This window comes from Phoenix dactylifera, chromosome 1 (assembly GCF_051530095.1).
Source record: "Phoenix dactylifera cultivar Ajwa chromosome 1, Ajwa_hap1_PhDact_Kaust_v1.1, whole genome shotgun sequence".
Classification (NCBI taxonomy): Eukaryota; Viridiplantae; Streptophyta; class Magnoliopsida; order Arecales; family Arecaceae; genus Phoenix; species Phoenix dactylifera.
Window position 1 is genome coordinate 51,294,242 of NC_143190.1, and position 25,904 is coordinate 51,320,145.

The window sequence follows — 25,904 nt, forward strand, 5'->3', positions numbered from 1 at the left end:
CGAAGATCTGTGGAGGCATACGCATTAATTGTTGAGTGAGCCGGATATCTACAGAGGCCATGCGCATTAACTATTAATAGCGGTAGTAGGGCATGGTTTCCGGTTGAGCTGCAGAAGGATATGACCGCAGCGGGTGGATGGCGAAGTCGGGCTTTCGAGGCCAAGAATGCTGAGGTCGGGGGCCCAGGTCGGACGCCTCAAAATCAAGCGCCTGGTCGGACGCCAGGTTGGGAGCTCTGAGGTCGGGCGCCTCCAGTTCGGGCAGCTCCAGGTCGGATGCCTCCAGGTCGGGCACCTTGAAGTCGGTCGCCTCTAGGTCGGGCGGCTCTAGGTTGGGCGCCTCCAGTCATGTGCTGGCGATACGTTCACGTGTTTCGGGGCGATCCATTTTCTCCCAACAAATTCTATTAAGGAATCAATTTTATAATTTAAAAAATAAAAAAAATTATATATCAGTAAAGACTGCATGTGAAGAAAACTGCCATCTTCTCTTTCTTTTTCGTTAAGTGATATACACTTATCAACTTTCTAATACATACTGTAAGCTTTTTTTTTTATATATATCCAAAGCATACATTCAGATAAATCGATATATTGTTTCCAAAATATGGTATCTACTAGTACATAGTATATAGATAGTTGATACACAGTTAGCAATATGACCATCCAACACTTCAATACATTTTTAGGAAAATCGATATACAGTTTTTAGAATACGATGCTCACTAGTACACACTACATGATTAAGTAAACCCACTCGTCAGCTTCTTGATACATACGGTAAGCTTTTCGGATACATACTCAGCAGCAGCCCAATACATACTTTCAGATAAATTGATACAGTTTCTAGAAGCTGGATAGGTTAGAGATTTTGTATGGTGTTTGCATACTATATATTTATTTAAATATTTAGATTTTTAGGTAGAATATTAAATAGTATCGGAGTTCGTTATCTTTCTTGCCTATTGAAATCTGGACGCTCCCACTCATAATCCATCAAAATATCCAGATTTTATATAGGATCTTAACAAGTTGCATATCAAATTTTTTTTTTAAGATTTCCCTAATATTGTAGACCATTCTTTCCATGTTATTTTTAACTTAGCACTTGTGCTCCATCTGAGGGTTAGCACAATACACGCATGAGAAGATAGTTTAATATGCGGATTAGATCACTCACCAAGCTCTAAATTATTATGCGGATAACATAAAAAAGAGATTAAGTAAATAACTAAGCCATCCTTTCATATAAATTTCTAAATTATTTTTATATTCAAGTAAATTGTCTTTGATTGGTTTGAATTAAACTTTTATAATTTACTTATACTTAGTGAATCACATAACTATTTTTCAATATATAATGCCCAAGGCATGGGGTCACCAAGCAAACATGTATGACTAATGGTGCTAGTGTCAATTCCCAAATTCGAGATGCATTCTAGGTCTAAAGCCTTTTAACCCAAATGATACAATTTCCAACCTGCCGTGCATCACACGTATCGGAATCCATTTTTTTATAATTATGACGTACCCCATAATGTGACACCATCTATTTAGCAATATTTTTTAAAATATTTATTATTATTATTATTATAATTATTGTTATTACTGCTACAACTACTATCACCGTCTCCACCATTACTATTATAAATATTATTACTGCCAATGGAAATCCTATGCTTAACAATGATCCTCAATAAAGGCTTGGTCTTTTTAAATCGAGCATATGCGTTTGATATGGTGTAAATTTGCTTCCTTGCTCGCAATTCGCAAATGGTAGGGTCCAATTTGACTAGCCTTGGCCTTTTTTCGCCGTTTATTTCTCTGACTACCGAGTCCCCTTCCCTTCTGCATCCCACCCCTCCTCTCAAAATCCAACCTACCTCCAGTCCCCCCTGTCCCCACTCTGTGGCAAATCCCACCCCTCTTCTCTCAAAATCCAACCCACCACCAGTCCCCACTCTCCCCACTCCATCGCTTCCTCTGCTTCTCACTAACTCGAAGCTAAGGGCCTCGCAGCGCCGCCTCCCATGGGCTCCAACGCCGCCTCCGCCGGCCCCCTCCACATGCTCTTCTTCCCCCTGATGAGCCCCGGCCACATGATCCCCATGGTCGACATGGCCCGCCTCTTCGCCACCCGCGGCGTCCGCTCAACCATCGTCACCACACCGCTCAACGCCACCAACCTCCGCCGCACCGTCGACTCCTCCGCCGCCCACGGCCTCCCCCTCTCCCTCCACGTCATCCCCTTCCCTGACCCCGCCGCCACCGGCCTCGCCCCCGGCCAGGAGAACCTCTCCACCGTCCCCACCGCCCACTTCAACACCTTCGTCATGGCCCTCTTCCACTTCCAATCCCCTCTCGCCGCACTCCTCCGCGAGCTCCGCCCCGACGTCCTCGTGTCCGACTCCCTCTTCACCTGGACCGCCGACCTCGCGCTCGAGCACGGCATCCCTCGCCTCATCTTCCACGGCGCCGGCGCCTTCCCTCTCTTTGTCCTCACCAACCTCGTCAACTACCTCCCTCTCGATCCCTCAACGGAATCCTTCACCATGAATGGCCTCCCCCATCCAATCCGCCTTCACAAAAACGGCCTCCCCGAGCTCGTAGACAACTTCTTCATGCTAAAACTCCTCGGCGAGGCCGAGGCCAAGAGCTACGGCGTCGTCGTCAACACCTTCCACGACATGGAACCGAGCTACGTCAACTACTACAAGAACAAGAACCAGACCGGCATCAAGGCCTGGTGCGTGGGCCCTGTCTCTCTCTTCTGCCGCGCCGCCGAGGAGCGGGCGGGACGTGGAGAGTCCCCGGCCGACCGGGAGCGGGTTCTAGGGTGGCTCAACTCTAAGCCGGCCGGGTCGGTGGTGTACATGTGCTTCGGGAGCCTGTGCCATTTCAGTGGGGCCCAGCTGAGGGAGATCGCGCTGGGACTGGAGGCGTCGGGGAAGGCGTTCCTGTGGGTGGTCCGGCGGGAGGCGGCGGAGGACGCGGCGGCGGAGGCGGAGTGGATGCCGGAGGGGTTCGAGAAGAGGGTGGAGGGTAGGGGGCTGGTGGTGAGGGGTTGGGCCCCGCAGGTGGAGGTGCTGGGCCACGCGGCGGTGGGGTGGTTCGTGACGCACTGCGGGTGGAACTCGCTGCAGGAATCGGTGTGCGCGGGGGTGCCCATGATTACCTGGCCGCTGTTCCACGAGCAGTTTATAAACGAGGCGCTGGTGGTGGACGTCATGGGTGTCGGGGTGAGGATGTGGGAGGGCTTCCGGCGGAACCGGCTGGAGGAGGCGAAGGTGCTGGTGACGGCGGAGGAGGTGGCGGCAGTGGTGGGAAGGGTGGTTGGCGGCGGGGGCGAGGAGGAGGTGGAGACGGTGGCGAGGAAGGCAAAGGAATACGGTGAGGCGGCGAGGAAGGCGGTGGAGGAGGAGGGGTCGACCTACGAGGATGTCACCAGTTTGATCAAGGAGCTCGACGCGAAGCGGAAGGAGGGCCAGGAGGATGTATGAGTAATCCGGCAACCGCTGGCCGGAAAAGCGGCGGCGGCGGCGGTGCTCCTATTCTGTCGCTAGAAGACGATGCATATTATCCGGTTTTGGATTTGGACTCAAAACTATTTGGAGATTTCTGCTTTAGTGTAATAATAAGCGATCGGTTCCGTTCCGAATTTTCGCTAGTCACGGCAAAACCTACGTTCGATCATGTCCTTGGTAGCAGTCTTCTTAGAGTTGTTGGCGTGGAAGCCAAAACCGGCAATGAAACTCTTAATTTGGTTGGGAAATGTGTGGGTCTCTTGGCTAAGAGAAGATGTTGGAGTATTTTGATATTTTCAGCATTTTTTTTGGCTTATGGTGGTGCTAAAAATGTGCTATTCCAGTTAACTAGCGTGGTTTTCTTTTTCTTTGGGATTGGCAACAATGTTGCTTGGCCTTTTAATTTTAGACTTGTTAATTAACTACAATAGCCTACTAAACTGCCCATCTCCAATTGGCACATTTCTAAAAATAAAAGTGTATATCTAATACTATATATATAAAAAAATTGGTGTATTTTCGAGAGTTTGGTTTCTCGTAAGTGGATAAATGGGTACCGACTTAGACAAAAACGATTTCAGGGCCCTCCAGCCGAAGTTACTTCAACATTTCAGTTGAGCTCCTCTTGGATTGGAAATCTTCCAGATTTCAGGACGATCAAATATCCAAATTTAATTTCTGCGCGTCTGTAATGACTTCAATGGTCCCTTTACGGCAACCGAACACTCCACAAAAGCCAGCTACCTCAATAGTATTACAAATTAGTATTGCATCCTGTTGGGGGGAATAAAGTTTCCCCCCAAATGACATAAATGCCCCTAAGAAGCCGTACAACCTCCGACCCCGGATAGCCGAAGTCAGCGTCCGACCTCGGAACGCTCGGCCACAAGACGACCGACCCCGAAACCTCCGACCTAAGAGAAACCCCGATGTCCGAGGACCGTACTCTAACACCCCTCCGGCATTTATTGCGCATGGCCGCTGTAATCTTCCGGCACACTCAACAATAAATGCGGATCTCCGGCTTACTCCACCATTAATGCGGATCTCCGGCTTACTCCATAATAAATGCGGATCTCCGACTTACTCCACAATAAATGCGCATGGCTCCTGACATCTACGGATCCCCAGCTCTCCACGGCAAATCGACCCAGCAGGGTCTAGTCGACTATGATAAGTCTCTGATCTCGGCCATACTGCCGACATCAGTGCAATGATTCGCCTGACCGAGCGCCGACCTGAACAACATGCCAAGCCGTACTACGGCCTCGCCCTGTTACATCACAGGTAAACCGACCCCCGCATATAAAAGGGAGCCTTGGCCTCTCAAGAGGGGATTGGAACATTCATACACCCAAAAATCACTGTTTATCTCCTTCTCCCCACTATTTGCCCCCTCCCTGACTTGAGCGTCGGAGGGCCGGCGCCGGAGAACCCGGCCACCGGTTCGTGTGCAGGCACCCGGACGGAGGACGCCGCCAGCCAACGGATCGCCGCCCCGCTGCGAGGACCTGCTGTTCCTTCTCTCCGACCGCCCCGGACGGAGGACGCCGCCCGCCGACAGACCGCCGCCCCGCCGTGAGGACTAACAGTCGTTCCCTCTCCTCGACCGAAGATTGCCCCCGGGTCCAATTTCCAGCAACAGTTGGCGCTAGAGGAAGGGACCGAGTAGCAGTCATGAAGTTGAGAAGTAAGGGAACCTCTAACGTCTCCCGGCGTCCCCCGCAAAGTCCTGGACACTCCGTCCAGAATTCTCCAACTCCGGCTGACCCAGCTCCTCAGGTCCAGCCGGAACAGTTCAATGCCCTGGCACAGCAAGTCCAGGCCCTGGCCGCCGCCGTTCAGGGCCTACGGCGCGTGGAGGCTTTACCGGCACTTCCCCCGCAGGCCCAGGCCCCGCCGGAGTGTCTCCCCAACGGCCCGGTTCTCCCCAGCCAAAATTTGCATGGCTCCTCCAGAGCCAACAATGGAGAACGAGCTTCTCCCCGGAGAGAGTTACCGGGAGAAGGTTTCGACCGGAGACCCCAACTTTCTGAGGCGGAGTCAGCCCCGGATCACCGTGAGCTGGCGCAAACCACAGCGACAATCCCACGGGTGGGGGAGCTCGACCGAAAAGTCGAGCATCTGGAGCGCCAGATTGCGGCACTCCACAGCAAGAAGGCAAGACAGGAAGGGGACTTTGAGTTCACTACCAAGTCCCCCTTCTCCCGCCAGATCGAGGACGAGCCAGTTCCCGCGAGGTTCAAAATGCCTCAGGTGGAGCCCTACAGCGGAATCACCGACCCCCTCGACCACTTGGAGAGTTATCGGGCCCTCATGGCCCTACAAGGGTCCTCGGAGGCCATACTCTGCAAGGCCTTTCCAGCAACCCTCCGAGGGACCGCTCGGCTTTGGTTCTCTGGTCTGAAGCCGAACACGGTGTCCTCTTTTGAGCAGCTCGGCAGGCAGTTCGCCACCAACTTTGCTGCCAGCCGGCGCCAGCGACGGGCATCAGACTCCCTCCTGGACATCAAGCAGAAGGAGGGGGAGTCCCTCAAAGAGTACCTGGACCGCTTTACCGCCGCCACATGGGAGGTTCGCGAGCTAGACCAGTCGATAGCCATGTCGGCTCTGAAGACTGGGGTCCGCTCCTACCGATTCCTCTTCTCCATCGAGAAGAGCTTTCCGGCCGACTTCACCGAAATGCTGGCCCGAGCCCGGAAGTACGCCAAGGCCGAGGAGGCAGTCGCCTCCAGACGGGGGGCAATCGAGCCCACCTCGAAGAAGCGGAAGAAGCGCCGCGAGGAGCGCGGTCGACAAAGGAGCCGGTCTCCCCGCCGAGAGAAGAATCTCCCCAGACTGAGGAGCCCGCCCCGTCAGCAGGGGCGACCTCAGCAGAGGACACCTCCTCGTCCGAGGTCTCCACCACGGCCCCGGACGTACCAGGCGAGGTACGAGAACTATACACCCGTCAATGCTCCTCGGGCCGAGATCCTGATGGAAATTGAGGGTCGGGACTTCTTCCGACCCCCGCCTCCTATGCGAGACACGGGATTTCCCCGAAATTCCAAGAAGTACTGCCGCTTCCACCGAGATCGCGGGCACGACACGGAGGACTGCTTCCAACTCCGGGACGAGATAGAAGCGCTCATCAGACGGGGAGTACTCAACCGGTTCGTGAGGAACCGGCATGAGGAAAGGAGGCCGGCGGAGAATGTCGCACCAACCGAAAATCCTGGCGGCAACAGGCCTATCGCCGGCACCATCAACATGATTGGGCGGACCTCGGCAGGAACAGCCGCCCAGGGAGCACCCCCGAAGCGCCCACGCACTGATGAAGTCATCTCGTTCTCGGACGAGGACTTAGAAGGGGTCGAGACCCCTCACAATGACGCTGTGGTCATCTCAATGATTGTAAATAGGTTTGATGTAAAGCGTGTCCTAGTTGACAATGGAAGCTCAGCCAACATTTTGTACTACCATGCCTACCAAAAAATGGGGTTGACAGAAGGACACCTCCGGAGAATCAATGCCCCGCTGGTCGGGTTTACCGGAGATGCGGTCCCGGTTGAAGGTGAGGCTAGCTTCCTTGTCACAGTTGGCCTCGCCCCCCGGGAGAGCACTGTGAGGACGGACTTTCTGGTGGTCCGTCTGCCCTCGGTCTACAACGCCATCCTTGGGCGCCCAGGGCTAAACGCCCTTCGAGCCGTGGTTTCAACTCGCCATTTGCTCGTGCAGTTCCCCACCGGCCAAGGAGTGGGCGAGGTCCGCGGAGACCAACTGGTCGCCAAGCAATGCTACATGGCGGCCCACACAGTAAAGCAACCAGCCGAGGCACCAGACCGCCCGATGGGCCCTTCACTGCCCATAGAAACCCTCGATGCGAGGGACACCCTCTGGAAGAAGCAAGTAGAGCCCGGTGAGCTCCTTATTCAAATCCCACTACAAGAAAATTTTTCCGAGTTAACCGTGCAGGTTGGCTCCGGCCTCGGCGCCCATGAGAGGAATCGCCTCGTCAGCTTCCTGCGGGACAACGCTGACGTCTTCGCCTGGTCGCCCGCGGACGTGCCAGAAATTGACCCCGAGGTCATGGTCCACCGACTCCAGGTGAGGCCAACCAGCAGGCCTGTAAAGCAGAAGAAAAGAGGCTCCGCCCCTGAGCGACAACGAGCTGCGGCCGAGGAGGTGGACAAACTCCTCGGAGCCGGCTTCATCCGGGAGGTCTCCTACCCGGATTGGCTCGCCAATGTAGTCCTCGTAAAGAAGGCCAACGGAAAATGGCGTATGTGCGTGGACTACACCGACCTGAACAAGGCCTGCCCAAAAGACAGCTTCCCTCTCCCGAGCATCGACCAGCTCGTCGACTCCACTTCAGGACACCAACTGCTAACTTTTATGGACGCCTTTTCAGGATACAACCAAATCCGAATGGCGCCAGAAGACGAGGAGAAGACGGCCTTCATCACCGACAAGGGCACCTACTGCTACAAGGTGATGCCCTTTGGCCTGAAAAACGCTGGGGCCACCTATCAGAGACTGGTCAGCCAAATCTTTAAAGACCAGATCGGCCGGAACATGGAAGTCTATGTGGACGACATGCTGGTAAAGAGCCAAGCGGCAGAACACCACATAGCCGATCTCAACGAGACATTCGCCAAGCTCAGAAAATACCAAATGAAACTCAATCCGGCGAAGTGCGCGTTCGGAGTCACCTCGGGCAAGTTCCTGGGTTTCATAGTGACCCAACGCGGAATTGAAGCCAACCCGGAGAAAATCCGGGCACTGCAAGAGATGTCGCCTCCAAAGACAGTTAAGGAGGTGCAGCGGCTCGCGGGGCGGGTAGCCGCCCTGGGAAGGTTTGTTTCTCGATCAGCCGAGCGTTGCCTCCCCTTCTTCAAGAGCCTCAAACGGCCGAAAGACTTCCGGTGGACAGAAGAATGCCAGCAAGCCTTTGAAGAGCTTCGGAGCCTTCTGGCCTCTCCCCCGCTGCTCACCAAGCCCCAGAAGGGCGAAATTCTTTACTTATATCTGGCCGTCTCCCCAGCTGCAGTAAGCTCGGTCCTCGTCCAGGAAGAAGACAAGCTCCAAAAGCCGGTCTATTACACCAGCCGGGTTCTCAGGGATGCTGAGACCCGATATTCTAAACTTGAGAAGACCATCTTCGCTCTCATCATCTCGGCTCGGAGACTCAGGCCTTACTTCCAAGCCCACACGATAGCTATATTAACCGACCAGCCTATGAAGCAGATATTGCAGAGGTCGGATCGTGCGGGGAGGATCGCCAAATGGGCGGTCGAGCTCGGAGAATTCGACCTAGAATATCGGCCCAGGCCGGCTATCAAAGCTCAGATACTCGCCGACTTCATCGTGGAGTGCACCCTTCCGGACGACCCCGAGCCGCCATCTGAGTCCGTGGAGGAGACCCCGAAGCAGCCATGGGTCCTGCACTCGGATGGGTCTTCGACCCCGGGGGGCAGCGGGGCCGAACTTATCCTCACCAGTCCAGATGGAGTGGTGGCCGAGCAAGCTCTGCGCCTCGAGTTCCCGGCCTCGAACAATGAGGCCGAGTATGAGGCTCTCATCGCCGGGCTCAAGCTGGCGAAAGAACTAAAAGTGGGAGACCTGACGGCCTTTAGCGACTCCCAGCTGGTGGTGAACCAGGTCCAAGGAGATTTTGAAGCTAAAGAGCCATCCATGCAAAAGTATCTCCAAAAGGTGCGGGAACTCACATCTGCCCTGAATTCTTTCAATATTCAGTATATTCCCAGAGCGGAAAACCTCAGGGCAGACCAGCTATCCAAACTGGCCACCTCCCGCATGAGCGAGCTTCCCAAGGGAACAGCGCTCGAGTATCTTCGGGTCCCCAGCACGGAGGAACCCGAGCCCACTATGTGCATCGACTCCGAGCCAAGCTGGATCGACGGGCTCGTCTGCTATCTTCAGGACGGAACTCTACCTCATGACGAGACGGAGGCTCGCCGAATCAAGCGCCAGGCTCCCCGATGCCTCCGCCCCTCCGAGGCGGACTACGCCCTCCGAGAGGTCCATGAAGGGATCTGCGGAAATCACCTGGGGGGTCGAGCCTTGGCCCATAAGATCCTGCGGCAGGGATACTACTGGCCCCACACTCCAGAAGGACGCAACGGATTTCGTCCGCAAGTGCGATCGGTGCCAACGAAACGCCAATATCCAGCGCCGACCTTCAGCTCTGCTGACCTCCATCATCGCCCCCTGGCCGTTTGCCCAATGGGGGATCGACATCCTGGGGCCCTTTCCCCTTGCCACCGGACAGAGAAAGTTCCTGGTCGTCTCCATCGACTACTTCACCAAATGGGTCGAGGCCGAACCTGTTGCCCGGATCACCGAGCAAAAGATGCGGGACTTCGTGTGGAAGTCTATAATCTGCCAATTCGGACTACCCCGTATCCTTATATCTGACAATGGTCGACAATTTGACAATGTTCATTTCAGGGAGTTTTGCTCTGAGCTCGGCATTGATCATCGCTTCACCTCGGTTGCCCATCCCCAGACAAACGGGGAAACTGAGGTAACTAACCGAACTATTTTGCAGGGACTCAAAGCTAAGCTTGATCGGTCCAAAGGACAGTGGGTCGAGGACTTGTACAATGTCCTTTGGGCGTACCGGACCATGTTCCGACTGCCCACGGGAGAGACCCCCTTCAACCTAGCATACGGCACTGAGGCCGTCATCCCATTGGAGATCGGCTTGCCTTCTCTGAGGGTGGAGCATTACGACCCCGATACCAATTCCTCCCAGCTCAGGAGCAATTTGGACCTCGTCGAAGAGACAAGAGAGGTCGCCCGGGTGCGCATGGCGAGATATCAACAGCGAACGGCCCAATACTACAACTCCAGAGTTAAGCCCAAGCTCTTCAAAGTAGGGGACCTCGTCCTCAGGAAAGCCGAGGCTTCTCAACCAACCGAGCAAGGAAAGCTCGCCCCAAACTGGGAAGGACCGTATCAAATCGCCCGGGTACAACGGCCAGGGGCGTACGAATTGAAGTCCCTGGAAGGGACTCTGATCCCACGAAGCTGGAACTCCGAGAATTTACGAATGTACTACCAGTGAAACCCCAAGGGGTTCAAGATAATCAGGATAATGGACTCAGCTCCTTTTTCTGCAAATATTTCTCTCATTTTGATGACTGTAATCCTCTTCTAATATTGGGTCGTCTGTGATCCTCAGATCCCCCGGCCAAAATCGGGATGCCTCGAGGCTCGACCGTAGAGTCCCAAACTCCCTCGACCTCGGGAAGAATCGCAGGACGGTGAAACGTCGACTGGTGCAAGATTCCTCGACTAAGGTCGAGATGCCCCGAGTGTCGACAGTGCGTGCCCAGACCCCTCGACACTTCGGGAAGACGGGGTAGTACCTTCGCAGTCCCCCGTGGCGCTCGACACCAACAATGGGGTAGTACCTTCGCGGCCCCCCGTAGCGCCTCTTCGACTAAGGTCGGGATGCCCCGAGGGTCGACCGTAGAGAACCAGACTCCCTCGACCTCGGGAAGGCGCTGTGAGGGGTGGAAAGGGTGGCTCCACCCGGGGCGCCACAAAGTGGACCCCCGGGAGCGGTCGACGATCCCCGATCCCCGAAGCGAGCGATCCCTCGACTAAGGTCGGGATGCCCCGAGGGTCGACCGTAGAGAACCAGACTCCCTCGACCTCGGGAAGGCGCCGTAAGGGGTGGAAAGGGTGGCTCCACCCGGGGCGCCACAAAGTGGACCCCCGGGAGCGGTCGACGATCCCCGATCCCCGAAGCGAGCGATCCCTCGACTAAGGTCGGGATGCCCCGAGGGTCGACCGTAGAGAACCAGACTCCCTCGACCTCGGGAAGCATCGCCGGTCGGTAGAGCGTGCCCAGACCAGCCGACCTGACGAACGATCCCTCGACTAAGGTCGGGATGCCCCGAGGGTCGACCGTAGAGAACCAGACTCCCTCGACCTCGGGAAGGCGCCGTGAGGGGTGGAAAGGGTGGCTCCACCCGGGGCGCCACAAAGTGGACCCCCGGGAGCGGTCGACGATCCCCGATCCCCGAAGCGAGCGATCCCTCGACTAAGGTCGGGATGCCCCGAGGGTCGACCGTAGAGAACCAGACTCCCTCGACCTCGGGAAGGCGCCGTGAGGGGTGGAAAGGGTGGCTCCACCCGGGGCGCCACAAAGTGGACCCCCGGGAGCGGTCGACGATCCCCGATCCCCGAAGCGAGCGATCCCTCGACTAAGGTCGGGATGCCCCGAGGGTCGACCGTAGAGAACCAGACTCCCTCGACCTCGGGAAGGCGCCGTAAGGGGTGGAAAGGGTGGCTCCACCCGGGGCGCCACAAAGTGGACCCCCGGGAGCGGTCGACGATCCCCGATCCCCGAAGCGAGCGATCCCTCGACTAAGGTCGGGATGCCCCGAGGGTCGACCGTAGAGAATCAGACTCCCTCGACCTCGGGAAGCGTCGCCGGTCGGTAGAGCGTGCCCAGACCAGCCGACCTGACGAACGATCCCTCGACTAAGGTCGGGATGCCCCGAGGGTTGACCGTAGAGAACCAGACTCCCTCGACCTCGGGAAGGCGCCGTGAGGGGTGGAAAGGGTGGCTCCACCCGGGGCGCCACAAAGTGGACCCCCGGGAGCGGTCGACGATCCCCGATCCCCGAAGCGAGCGATCCCTCTGTTAGGGTTTCCCAGTGCCCTAGGGCGCAGCGGAAGATACGGGATTATAAAATTTTCTTATAAAACCCATTATATGAAACCCTAATAAGCCAAGATCGCCTTAATAGTATAACCAAATAATGTAGAAAATATAATCTTGGTATAGAAGAATACCTATCACGCTATATCCAATATATCTGAAGATGTCCTAAGGTGCCCAAATGTTCACCCTCCGATGTTGATCCACACAGGAATGGGTTCAAGACTCTAGCTCCACCAAAACTTGATTCTAATTGTTCAATCCTTCCAAAGGATTTAATTGGCTGATTTTCCTTCACTTCCTTCTTCCTTTCTACCTCTAAAACATTCACTAGCCTTTTTGTCCTAAAGAAGACCCTCTTGTCTTGGGTTAGGACAAAAGAGAGAGACTTGTAAGAAAGAAGGGATAAGGGAGAGAGAAGGAAAAGCTTTTTCTTGGATGATCTTTAGAACCCCAAGGCACCTCCTTATTTATAAGAGATGGAGGGATGCATCATAAAGGGATGCATCCCATCCACACACCTCATCATGATGAGGCATGTGCCAAGAGATGCATCCCATCATGATGGGGTGCTAAGGAGAAGGGTGTATCAACTTCTTTCTCACATCTCCCTCTTAAATCCTGATGATCCAAGGGCCCAAATGCAGTGAACCAAAGCCAATGGTCCAGATCTAGGTGCCATCTAATGGTCCAGATCAAGACATCATCATCCAGGGTGCCATCCAATGGTCCAGAAGTAAGATGCCATCACCGATGGTCCAGATTCAGGCGCTGAGCAACGGTCCAGATCTTTCATCCAGAGAGCCATCCAGTGGTCCAGATTCAGGCGCTAACCAGTGGACCAGATTCTTCATCCAGGAAGCCATCCAATGGTCCAGATGAAGGCGCCAACCAGTGGACCAGATCCTTCATCCAGGAAGCGATCCAATGGTCCAGAAGTGAAGGCCCTATCAAACCCAATCCAATTAGGTTTAACCAACTTAAAGAAAACATTAAACCTAATCAAATCAGGTCTAATTAAAGCCAAATGGGTTTCAACTCTTGGCTAACCCATATTAGGTCATGATCTAATCATATTAGATCAACCAAATCTAAGAATCATATTCGAATTTAATTTGAATCAGGAGCTAGGGTTTGCAACACGTGCTAGCATGTTCATCTTGCAAACATGATCTAATCCAATTAGACCCTTGATCAATTCCCTTGTGTGTGACCCATTGGGTTCCTTATCTTAGCCAGCAGTAGGTGCAGGTGCAAGTTGACCTAACCTGATTAGAATACCTCTAATCCAATTTAGGTTCAATTTAGTGCTAAACCTGACTTAGCAATCAGAACCTTTCTGATGCTTTGATCTAATCAAACTCTTTGATCCGATCAACCCACAAGACATGATTGACGTCTAGCAATGTATCATGTCTACCCGGAAGATGAGGAATGTATTGGACAAATCCAAACATACCCTTCAGTAGAAAGTTACTGTGCAATTCAATCCCTCAGTCATACTACATCCTGAATAAGTGCTCAAGTATGGATCAATATCAAACTCAATTACTTATTCATGTCTCTCTCAATCTTTTATATGATAATTCAAACAATGAAACATTAGAAACTCTTTCTAATATTCATTTTGCTTTGATCAAAGGCTTCATGAATCATCATAAGATTAGAGTAAGTAGGATGTTACCTTCTCTTACTAGAAGTGACTGATTCCTTGTTGACCTACTCATAACCTTCGTACAAAATCCACCATATCCAGAATATCCCGTACACAACGCAATGTCGTGAATGAGGGTAAACCAAAACATAGCTTCAAGTGCACAAGGTACCATGGTGATCTCAGGTCTAAGGATCACTTGCACAACTCCCACTATGAGAACCATCTTTTGATAATTAAGTAAGAATCCATAAGATGTTCTCATGGCTGGTCATTTCAGTGAACTCATTCCTCTAATGAGCACCCACATCTTTGTATTAGTGTCTCACACAAGTGATTGTGAGATCAATCACCCTCTACATTGAGCATACATAAGATGTGCCAGTCTTTCCGGTAATATTGATCCCCGACTCAATATACCAATTTGACTGGGAATATTCTAAATTAGGATTTTAGGATTTTAGGTCTCACTGGTATGATCTCATCATAACCCTTAAAACCAATGTCCTAATTTATGGGGTTCATCATCCAATAATAAAATAGATAAGCAGCAAATGATGAAACACAATGCCTTTATTGATATATATCGAGTGTCAAAGTACATGATTTGGAGGATTACAAAGAAAAACCCATCAAATGATTGGCTTATAGGGCATCTACTCTTTCAATCTCCCACTTGCACTAAAGCCAATCGCCCTTATATTTTAACCCCATGCAATCGAGGTGACGATTGAATTGCTGCTGTGGTAGAGCTTTAGTAAATGGGTCTGCTATATTGTTCTTTGTGTCTACTCGTTCAATCTTGACGTCTTGTCTTTCGATTATCTCTCGAACAAGGTGGAAGCGTCTCAAAATGTGCTTGGATCTATGATGAGACCTTGGTTCCTTAGCCTGTGCAACTGCTCCAGTGTTATCGCAATAAACTGGGACTGGTCCGGCAATCTCAGGAACTACACCCAGCTCTGTGATGAACTTCTTCATCCAGACTGCTTCCTTAGTAGCTTCACTAACAGCTATGTATTCTGCCTCAGTAGTTGAGTCAGCTACAGTTTGCTGTTTGGAACTTTTCCAACTCACAGCTCCACCATTCAAAGTGAAAATATATCCAGAGATTGACTTGCTATCATCTGGATCAGATTGAAAGGTAGAATCTGAATAGCCTTCTAGTTTCAATTCTGATCCTCCATAAATCAGAAAAACATCTCTAGTCCTTCTCAAGTATTTGAGAATGCTTTTCACAATTTTCCAATGATCCTCCCCGGGATCTGCCTGAAATCTACTTACCATACCTAAGGCATAAGCTACATCAGGCCTGGTACATAACATAGCATACATGATCGACCCTACTGCTGAAGCATAGGGAATAGAACTCATTCTATTCCTCTCTTCAGATGTCTTAGGAGACATCTTCCTAGAGAGTTGTATGCCATGTCCTATGGGTAAGAAACCTTTCTTACTTCCATCCATGCTGAACCTCTTCAGCACATTATCTATGTACCTAGACTGGGACAAACCTAGCATCCTTTTAGATCTATCTCTATAGATCCTTATACCAAGTATATAGGATGCTTCACCCAAGTCTTTCATGGAAAATTTCTTTGATAGCCAAGTCTTTACCGATTGCATCATTGTAACATCATTTCCAATGACCAATATATCGTCCACATATAATATCAAGAAGACAATAGCACTCCCACTAGTCTTCTTGTACACACAAGGTTCATCTATATTTTTAATGAAGCCAAACTCTTTGACTATCATGTCAAAATGGATGTTCCAACTTCTAGATGCCTGCTTTAATCCATAAATGGATTTCTTAAGCCTACATACTTGATTTGCTCTCCCTCTTGAGACAAATCCCTCTGGCTGTGTCATATAGACCTCTTCCTCAAGGTGACCATTAAGGAAGGCGGTTTTGACATCCATCTGCCAGATCTCATAATCATAGTATGCAGCTATAGCAAGCATAATCCGAATAGATTTGAGCATAGCTACCGGCGAAAAAGTTTCTTCATAATCAATGCCTTGTTTTTGCCTGAAACCTTTTGCCACTAGCCTGGCCTTGTAGGTTTCTACTTGGCCATCAGCTCCTATCTTCTTCTTGTATACCCATTTGCACCCTATTGGAATCACTCCCTCAGGTGCATCAACCAAAGTCCACACTTGGTTTGTATACATAGAATCTATCTCGGATTTCATGGCGTCCAACCATTTGTCAGAGTCCCTACTCTTGACAGCTTCCGAATAGGTCAGAGGGTCATCGTTATCAACGATGTGGGCTTCATCATTCTCAATAATAAATCCATACCTCTCAGGTGCATTTCGCACTCTTTCTGACCTTCGAAAAGGAGTAGTGTGTAGTGGTTGTACCTCTTCCATGGGTACATCTGGTTGAGGATTATTATGTGTCTCACCTTGTAGGTCTTGAACTTCATCAAGTTCAATTCTTCTATCCTTGCCCTTTTCTAAAAAAAACTCTTTTTCCAAGAAAGTGGCATGCCTAGCAACAAATACCTTTTGTTCGGTAGGATTATAGAAGATATATCCTAAACTATCTTTAGGATAACCTACAAATATACATTTGTCCGATCTAGCACTTAGCTTATGTCCAAAATTTCTTTTGACATAAGCATGACAACCCCATATCTTAAGATACTTAAGATTAGGTTTCTTTCCTTTCCATATCTCATATGGAGTGCTAGATACAGACTTAGATGGTACTCTATTTAATACTAATGCAGCAGTTTCTAGGGCATGTCCCCAGAAGGAAATTGGAAGATTTGTGAAGCACATCATGGACCGTACCATATCTAATAAGGTACGATTCCTTCTTTCAGCTACACCATTTAATTGTGGCGTATATGGAGGTGTCCATTCAGAGAGTATACCCTTTAATTTAAGATAGTCTAAAAATTCACTAGAAAGGTATTCTCCTCCTCGATCAGATCGAAGGATTTTAATACACTTTCCAGTTTGTTTTTCGACCATACTTTGATACTCTTTAAATTTATCAAAGGCTTCGGATTTATGTTTCATTAGATACACAAAACCGAACCTTGATAAGTCATCAGTAAATGTGATGAAGTAAGAGTATCCATCTCTAGCTTGAGTTGACATAGGACCGCACACATCAGTGTGTATGAGTTCTAACAACTCACTTGCCCTTTCTCCATGTCCCGAGAATGGAGACTTGGTCATTTTACCCATAAGACAAGATTCACAAGTTCCTAATGATTCAAAATCATAAGGGTCAAAGAATTTATCTTTATACAACTTATGTAACCTTGTCTCACTAATATGACCTAATCGGTAATGCCAGAGGAGGGTATTATTAATATTTTCTCTTTTTCTTTTATTATCTTTGCCAATATGAAACATAACATTATTAAGACATAATACTAAAAGACCATTTTCCATAGTGCCATGACAATAATACTCATTAGATAAAGAAATAGAGCAACCATTGCTCTTTCCATTTATTTCGAATCCTTTCTTAAGCAACAAAGGAATTGAAATTACATTTCTAATGATTTTTGGCATAAAATAACAGTCTTCTAGCTTCAAGAACTTTCCGGAGGGTAGCTCCAGTATGTAGGTGCCAACAGCTTCAGCATGGATGGATTCTCCTCCAGCGCCATATAGCTCGAAGTCACCTTTCTTCAGTCTTCTAATTTTCTGCAGTCCATACAAAGATTTGCATATGTGAGAACCACAACCGGTATCCAATACCCATGCATTAGAATCAGAAGAACTTAATATCATATTGGCATGTAATAAAAACATACCTTTTGATGCAACACTTGCATCAGGCTTCACACTTGCAAGAAAGCTCTTGCAGTTCCTTTTCCAATGCCCCGTCTTGCCACAGTGGAAACAGGTACCGGGTCCAGAGATTTTCTTTCCCTTCTTCTTTTTGATGCGACTCTTAGGGTTTAGTTTTTTCTTTGAACCCTTGTTGCCCGACTTCTTCTTTGAGCTCTCACCAACAAGAAGGATCGGACCCTTGTCCTTCTTGATGTGAGACTCTGCTGTTTTCAGCATATTTAGAAGCTCAGGCAGGGAGGAATTCAGTTTGTTCATGTGATAATTCACGACAAACTGCGAGAATGAGTCGGGTAGTGATTGCAGGATCAAATCCTGACTGAGCTCACTGTCCATAGCAAAACCAAGTTGACTTAATCAAGTGATTAAGTCTATAACCTTTAAACAGTGGTCTTGCACAGATGATCCCTCGATCATTCTAGCACGGAACAACTGTTTAGATATCTCATATCTAGCAGTTCTGCTCTGCTCACCATATAACTCCTTTAAGTTAAGGAGTATGGAGTGAGTATCCATGCTATCATGCTGCCTCTGCAGTTCATTATTCATAGAAGCAAGCATGATACATTTGACAGTCAAACTATCATTTTTCCACATACGATATGTGGCCAATTCCTCCTCAGTTGCATCTTCCCCTGCTGACCCTAGGTCAGGGGTTTCAAGAATGTAGGAAAGTTTTTCTTGTGTGAGAACAATCTTTAAATTTCTCAACCAATCCACATAGTTGGGACCAGTCAATTTGTTTGTATCTAAGATACCTCTAAGTGAGAGTGAAGATGCCATTTTTGCAGAATTAATCTATAATTACAAAGAACACTAATATAAGCAGACCAATCATGATGACATGTATTCAATCAGACAAGGACTTTTATCTAATTGTTACTCCCACTATTTTTGTCGAATATCATAACCCTCAAGTATGATGAACGAGAAAATACTAATTTTCTTAGTGGGGTTGAGATCCAAATTCCTTATAAAAGACCTTGTGGGAATCACAACAAGCCCTTATAAGTTCAAAGGTAGGAAACTCTTTCCAATTGCATCCCATGCAATTCCCAACTTTATTCTGTCCTCTAGCACACATATAGTCTTGTGGGAATCACAACAAACTATTGTGTCTAGTTAAGTCAAACCCTTCATTTTTATACAGTCATATTTGAATAATGCTGCCCTTGTGGGAATCACAACAAGGCAACATATTAAAATATGCCATATGCATCATATGCACCAAGATATTACAATATCAATCCCTAATACTAGCCTTGTGGGAATCACAACAAGCTAGCATAAATATTGACATAATAATATCTAAGCATGAAGGACGTTAGAAACTCAATCTTTTATATGATAATTCAAACAATGAAACATTAGAAACTCTTTCTAATATTCATTTTGCTTTGATCAAAGGCTTCATGAATCATCATAAGATTAGAGTAAGTAGGATGTTACCTTCTCTTACTAGAAGTGACTGATTCCTTGTTGACCTACTCATAACCTTCGTACAAAATCCACCATATCCAGAATATCCCGTACACAACGCAATGTCGTGAATGAGGGTAAACCAAAACATAGCTTCAAGTGCACAAGGTACCATGGTGATCTCAGGTCTAAGGATCACTTGCACAACTCCCACTATGAGAACCATCTTTTGATAATTAAGTAAGAATCCATAAGATGTTCTCATGGCTGGTCATTTCAGTGAACTCATTCCTCTAATGAGCACCCACATCTTTGTATTAGTGTCTCACACAAGTGATTGTGAGATCAATCACCCTCTACATTGAGCATACATAAGATGTGCCAGTCTTTCCGGTAATATTGATCCCCGACTCAATATACCAATTTGACTGGGAATATTCTAAATTAGGATTTTAGGATTTTAGGTCTCACTGGTATGATCTCATCATAACCCTTAAAACCAATGTCCTAATTTATGGGGTTCATCATCCAATAATAAAATAGATAAGCAGCAAATGATGAAACACAATGCCTTTATTGATATATATCGAGTGTCAAAGTACATGATTTGGAGGATTACAAAGAAAAACCCATCAAATGATTGGCTTATAGGGCATCTACTCTTTCACCCTCGACTAAGGTCGGGATGCCCCGAGGGTCGACCGTAGAGAACCAGACTCCCTCGACCTCGGGAAGCGTCGCCGGTCGGTAGAGCGTGCCCAGACCAGCCGACCTGACGAACGATCCCTCGACTAAGGTCGGAATGCCCCGAGGGTCGACCGTAGAGAACCAGACTCCCTCGACCTCGGGAAGGCGCCGTGAGGGGTGGAAAGGGTGGCTCCACCCGGGGCGCCACAAAGTGGACCCCCGGGAGCGGTCGACGATCCCCGATCCCCGAAGCGAGCGACCCCTCGACTAAGGTCGGGATGCCCCGAGGGTCGACCGTAGAGAACCAGACTCCCTCGACCTCGGGAAGCGTCGCCGGTCGGTAGAGCGTGCCCAGACCAGCCGACCTGACGAACGATCCCTCGACTAAGGTCGGGATGCCCCGAGGGTCGACCGTAGAGAACCAGACTCCCTCGACCTCGGGAGGTATCACAGGTCAGCAAAGCGTCCACGAACCCGCCGACCTGACGTGAGATCCCTCGACCAAGGTTGAGGCGCTCCGAGGTCCGACCATAGGGTCTTAAGCCCCCTCGATCTCAAAAAGGGCTACAAATCAACAGAGCCTCCCCAGATCCTCTCAACTCCGGCAGGAGTCGCCGGGTCCATGGGAAGCCCGAGCCCCTTTTACAAGTCAAAAATGACTCCGGAGGTCGACGAGGAAGGGAAGCGACCTACTCCACCATGCGAAGCATGACCCCGAGGATGCAAGAGGTACACCCAACTAGACGTCCTCCTTGTCAAATTTTATCTACATATTGCCGAGCGGGATCTCGTCCAATGTTGGAGTCTTATTTTGCCCCAAAGCCGGGCTTCTTCGCTGGGTCGGCTTAAGACCGACCTCCCAACCTCATTATGCCTGCTCTGTTCGTCAAGTCTCCGCAATCCGTACTAAGGCTTCATAAAGTAGGGCCCAACTCGGCTCTTCTAAGTAAACTCCGACGTCCAGCTGGGAAAGTGGTCCCGGCCACGAATGTACCAGCCAAGCACAGGTACCAAGGCAATCTTTGGGAATCCCAGCCTTGTTCACCGAAATCTCGGCAGGGTCCGAGGACGATAACTATGAAAACCTTCGGCAATAACTTGTTTATTAGCCCGCGCTCCCTATGAGAGGTTCGGAGTTGAGTTCGGAAACCCGACTAAACTCCCCGAATAGCAGCACGAATAGACCTATTCCGGTCCCACTTGAAGGGCTAAGGCCCGACCTCGGTGCCTTAAGATTTTCCTAAAGGCCAAACGTGGCAACTCCCACGACTCTAAGATCCGAGTTATAGGACTTAGAGAAATTTTCTAGAAACCTAAGCTCGGAGCTCCCTTTGGTCGAGACGACTAGGATCCGAGAAGGCTAAGATATAGCCAGGGAAAAGGGCAGCTTCGTTAAGCAGCCCAAAGATTAAAATACGAAGTTAGAGGTCGTCGAGGCGGTTAGCCAAGGTTCTAGCCTCATCCACGACAACAGAGGGAAAGATGAACACAGAATGACAAACATTTCTTCATTAACAAAGGGCCGGAAGGCCAATTACAAAATTGGAAGTCGGCCACTCAAGGGCCGACCCCGGATACAATGAAAAAGAAAAGAAAAATATGCTTAAGTCCTAAGCGGCGGGAGCCACATCCGGGGGGTCATCCGGCACATTGATGACCTCATGATCTTCCTCCGGAACAGGCTCGGGGCCGGGAGCAGGAGCTTCGGGCGCCGCCTCCGGGACAGCATCGATCTCGGCCGCCGGAGCCGCCTCCATGACGCCGTCCGCCTCGGCTACCCCCGTCGAAGGCTCGGCGGGGTCCTGCTCGTATATTCCCGCCTCGGACGTCTGGATGGCAGGAAGGGCTTGCACGTCGGACCCCCAGCCCCGGTCCTCCCTCGGACGGACCGTCGAGAAGTCGTACTGAGGGCAGTACCGGCGCACCTGCTCCCGGAAGTTCTCGAAGCCTCGAAGGAAACCGTCGACCGTCTCCTCCTCCAACATGTCGCGGAACTCTTGCGACTCTTTGAAGAGTTCCACAGCATGCTCGGCTCGTTCGAGGGCCCTCCTCTCCCGGGCCTCAAGTTGCCCGAGTCGGAGGCGCAAGACCCCCTCCTCATACTCGAGGGCCGCGACCCTGGCCTGGACCTCCCCTAAGCGCGCCTCCGTGCCGCGCATGGTTGCCCTGGTCAGGGCATGAGCCGCCTTCTCCTCCTCGAGCGCCCCCACCATGGCAAGGCGCTCAGCCTCGGTGGCTGTCCACCGAGCCTCGGCCGCGGCCAACGCCGCCTCCAGCTCGGCGACTCTTTTCTTGGCCGGCTCCAGTTGCTGGCCGAGCTGTTGAACTTCTTCCCGATACCCATGGGCGATGAACGCCATGGTGTCGAGCTCGAGAATATGCTGAAAAGAAAGAAACGAGGGTATTGTGAGTTGAAAAGCACATATGTACGCTAAAAACTCGGGGAAATTAAGAAGAAAGCTTACCCGGGCGGTGTTGCAGTAAGCACTGCCGACGACCTCCTCCAGCGAAATACCCCGGAACACGGCCCGGTCCGCTGGAAGCACCGCACGCCGCAACATGGAGCGTGCGACCTCGGCATCTTGAAAGGCCGAGCGCCCCTCGGGAATAGAAGAGTCCGGCTCGACCGACTCTTCTCGGAAAGCCCGGGAAGAGCTCGGCACGATCGAACCCGAGGTCCCGGAGCCGCTCGCCTCGGTGCCTCGGGTAAGCCCGGGTCCTAGCTGCTGCGGCCGGACCACGGACGGCTCCCCCCGCTGGGAAAGGGGGGTAGGGCAAGGAGGGGCCGACGGGCCCGCATCACCAACAACCCACTCCCGCCTCGGGTCGGCTGCAGGGGCCCCCGCCTCGGGGCCACTCGTCCCGGCCGACGAAGAAGCGCCGTCCGTCCTCGCCCTCTTTCGAGGCTGGGGCACAGCACCCCCGGCCTCGGCCTCTCGCCTCCTCAGGCGAGAGAAAAGTGATGTGTTGCTGGTCGGCATGCGTGGAATATCTGAAATCAAGAATTTTGTTAGGAGTCAGACCAGTGACCGTAAAGACGGAGAACAAGAAATAAATAAATAGAATAATGCAACCGCCCTTACCCTCGGGGCGCGCCGAGCTCAGACCCACGCTCGCCAGGGCGTCCTCCCGCAGGAGCTCGGTCAGGTCGTTGCCCCTCCCGAGGGCTCGCAAAGAGTCCAGGGTCCTCAGCTCCCTCCCCGTGGGCTCGGAGAGTTTGTTGAGGGCCTTCAGCCGAGGGTGTCCCCACCTTGGCTCGAACCCCCAAGGCGCCGCAGACGCCAGAAAGAAAAACTTCCTCTTCCACTCGTGAATCGAGGAAGGGGCGCCCCGGAAGAGTGACATACCGCCCCGAAAGGCGAAATATAACCACCCTACATCCGCCGGGTTTTTCTTTAACAGAAAACACCGGCGAAAAAGGCCTACCGAAATCGGGATTCCGTGCCCGAGGCACAGGGATAAAAACCCGATTATGGTCCTCCATGAGTTCGGAGCCAACTGCGCCGGGACGAGTTGGTACTCGGCCAGCAAGTTGCTCACGAACTCATGGGCGGGAAAACGCAGGCCCGCCCAAAGTGTCTCGCGGTAAACCGCGATCCGACCTGGGGGCGGCTGCGTCACCCTGTCTTCCGGCCCTGCGGTTTCAAGGCGAAACCCGGGCTGGAAGAAGAAACGGGAGCGGATTAACTCCAGCTCCTCTTCCGACAGACTCGACCCAACCTCTTCGGGACCGGAACCCATTCTCACGGAAGAGTGGAGCAAAAGTTAAGAGTAGAAAATGGAAGTTGACGAGGAGGAGAAAAGAGGAAACCCTAGTGAAAACAGGAAGAAAACCTACTGGACATTGCCGGAAATCGCTCCGGGCACCACCAGCAAGATTCAGTTGAGGGAGGAAGTAGGGGGGAAAGACGACGAAAATAAGAGGCAGCCAAACAAGACCTTTAGGGCAGACTCGTGGGGTTTATATAGACCCCCCTGACGGCCCAGATCGACGGGGTCGGTTCCCATCCCCCCGACCGGGTTGCGCCACGTGTCGACCTCGGAAGCCGAGGCACCGTATTCACTCCGGTTTAATAAATCGGATACGAAATCGAAGCGTTGTCCCATCGGATCTCGGGGCCTCATCATGGGTCCACAGAATCAAATCGTCTTGAGGAACGAGCGGACGTAACCCCCGCTCCCCTCGTTTAATAAGATCTGGGACACGTGGAGCCCCGATGAGGCCTCCACTTCTTCGGAATTATGATCCAGTAACATGAAATCGAAAGCGTCCGACCTCGGGTCGCGCCGCGTGTCCGTTTCAAACCCCGTAACGGCACTCTCATTAATGAGCCAGAAACGCCGATTACGGAATCGAGACACCGCCTCGACGAGCTCGAGGTCCCCCATCATTAATCCGCCGTAAAATGATCCTGGCGATTCAAGAAGCATGATGATACGAGCTCCATCATTAGCTCACCGAATAAAGCAGCCTCGAGACGCCAAAAGGCGCATATCTCACCATGAAAGCTCCGGAAAGCACAAGGGGGCGGGCGAGACCTTCCCCCCAACCTTAGTGACAGACTTTACTTCCCACGTCCGAGCCCCACATGCCGCTCGAACTCGGAAGTCGGGGGGTAGTGTTGGGGGGAATAAAGTTTCTCCCCAAATGACATAAATGCCCCTAAGAAGCCGTACAACCTCCGACCCCGGATAGCCGAAGTCAGCGTCCGACCTCGGAACGCTCGGCCACAAGACGACCGACCCCGAAACCTCCGACCTAAGAGAAACCCCGATGTCCGAGGACCGTACTCTAACACCCCTCCGGCATTTATTGCGCATGGCCGCTGTAATCTTCCGGCACACTCAACAATAAATGCGGATCTCCGGATTACTCCACCATTAATGCGGATCTCCGGCTTACTCCATAATAAATGCGGATCTCCGACTTACTCCACAATAAATGCGCATGGCTCCTGACATCTACGGATCCCCAGCTCTCCACGGCAAATCGACCCAGCAGGGTCTAGTCGACTATGATAAGTCTCTGATCTCGGCCATACCGCCGACATCAGTGCAATGATTCGCCTGACCGAGCGCCGACCTGAACAACATGCCAAGCCGTACTACGGCCTCGCCCTGTTACATCACAGGTAAACCGACCCCCGCATATAAAAGGGAGCCTTGGCCTCTCAAGAGGGGATTGGAACATTCATACACCCAAAAATCACTGTTTATCTCCTTCTCCCCACTATTTGCCCCCTCCCTGACTTGAGCGTCGGAGGGCCGGCGCCGGAGAACCCGGCCACCAGTTCGTGTGCAGGCACCCGGACGGAGGACGCCGCCAGCCAACGGATCGCCGCCCCGCTGCGAGGACCTGCTGTTCCTTCTCTCCGACCGCCCCGGACGGAGGACGCCGCCCGCCGACAGACCGCCGCCCCGCCGTGAGGACTAACAGTCGTTCCCTCTCCTCGACCGAAGATTGCCCCCGGGTCCAATTTCCAGCAACACATCCCTTTCCTACTTAAAGGCTCCTTCAGACGGGCTTAAATTATATCGAACTGATTAAAGAATCAAGGTTGCCCATGTAGTAGTAACAGCGAGCCGCTCGTGTCATAAGATTTCACTTCATCTCTATTGGTTGCTTTGCCTCCTCTTACAAGGGCCCTAACAGGATGGATAGTTTTCACTCTAACTAGTGAGTTCTAGGGGTGCAAATGGGTCGGATCGGGTCGGGTCCTAGGTGACCCCGATCCGACCCGGTTTTTTGTTCGGGTCCCAATTTTGGACCCGGACCCGACCCGGTTGAAGATCGGGTTGGGTCGGGTCGGGTCCGAGTCGGGTTCGGGTCGGGTCCGGATCCGATCGGGTCCAATTTTTTTATGCTTTTGGAAAAAAATTTGGGCAAATCTAATTTGGTCATATCATAATTATGAGGTGCTGGGTGACCCATGACTTGAAAGACTTTGCAATTGAGCTCCAGTCAGAACAGATGACCCATGACTTACTAACTAAGTCGGTCTACAAGCCAAATTTCATATCACACTATTTTTTATCTATATGACTGATTGGACGGAACTCGGTGTCTCCCAGCTCCCCTCTCACGAGGACAAAAAAAATCCCAGACCTTCTTCCAAAATCC

General features: G+C 51.3%; 2 protein-coding genes across 2 annotated transcripts; one reads left to right on the forward strand and one right to left on the reverse strand.

The window, feature by feature from the left end:
- Nucleotides 1-1,784: 1,784 nt before the first annotated feature.
- On the forward strand, nt 1,785-3,890 carry LOC103697047 (scopoletin glucosyltransferase-like). The gene has a single exon (XM_008778814.6). The coding sequence runs from the start codon at nt 2,031-2,033 to the stop codon at nt 3,498-3,500; it is 1,470 nt and encodes a 489-aa protein (XP_008777036.2). The 5' UTR covers nt 1,785-2,030; the 3' UTR covers nt 3,501-3,890.
- Nucleotides 3,891-4,181: 291 nt separating this feature from the next.
- On the reverse strand, nt 4,182-22,494 carry LOC149768733 (uncharacterized). Its single transcript, XM_089926383.1, has 3 exons — nt 22,249-22,494; nt 21,562-22,164; nt 4,182-4,298 (listed from the first exon to the last, which is right to left on the reverse strand). The coding sequence occupies exons 1-3, from the start codon at nt 22,342-22,344 to the stop codon at nt 4,182-4,184; spliced, it is 816 nt and encodes a 271-aa protein (XP_089782509.1). The 5' UTR covers nt 22,345-22,494.
- Nucleotides 22,495-25,904: the final 3,410 nt, after the last annotated feature.

Excerpts from the sequence above, each read along its gene's own strand:
- LOC103697047 (XM_008778814.6), top strand. The coding sequence starts at position 2,031 with ATGGGCTCCAACGCCGCCTCCGCCGGCCCCCTCCACATGCTCTTCTTC.
- LOC149768733 (XM_089926383.1), bottom strand. The coding sequence starts at position 22,344 with ATGTTGCGGCGTGCGGTGCTTCCAGCGGACCGGGCCGTGTTCCGGGGT. Across the intron at positions 22,165-22,248 it reads CTTACTGCAACACCGCCCGG|CATATTCTCGAGCTCGACAC; the intron begins GTAAGCTTTCTT and ends CTTTCTTTTCAG. Across the intron at positions 4,299-21,561 it reads CCGCCGAGCCTTCGACGGGG|GATGCAATACTAATTTGTAA; the intron begins GTAGCCGAGGCG and ends TCCCCCCAACAG.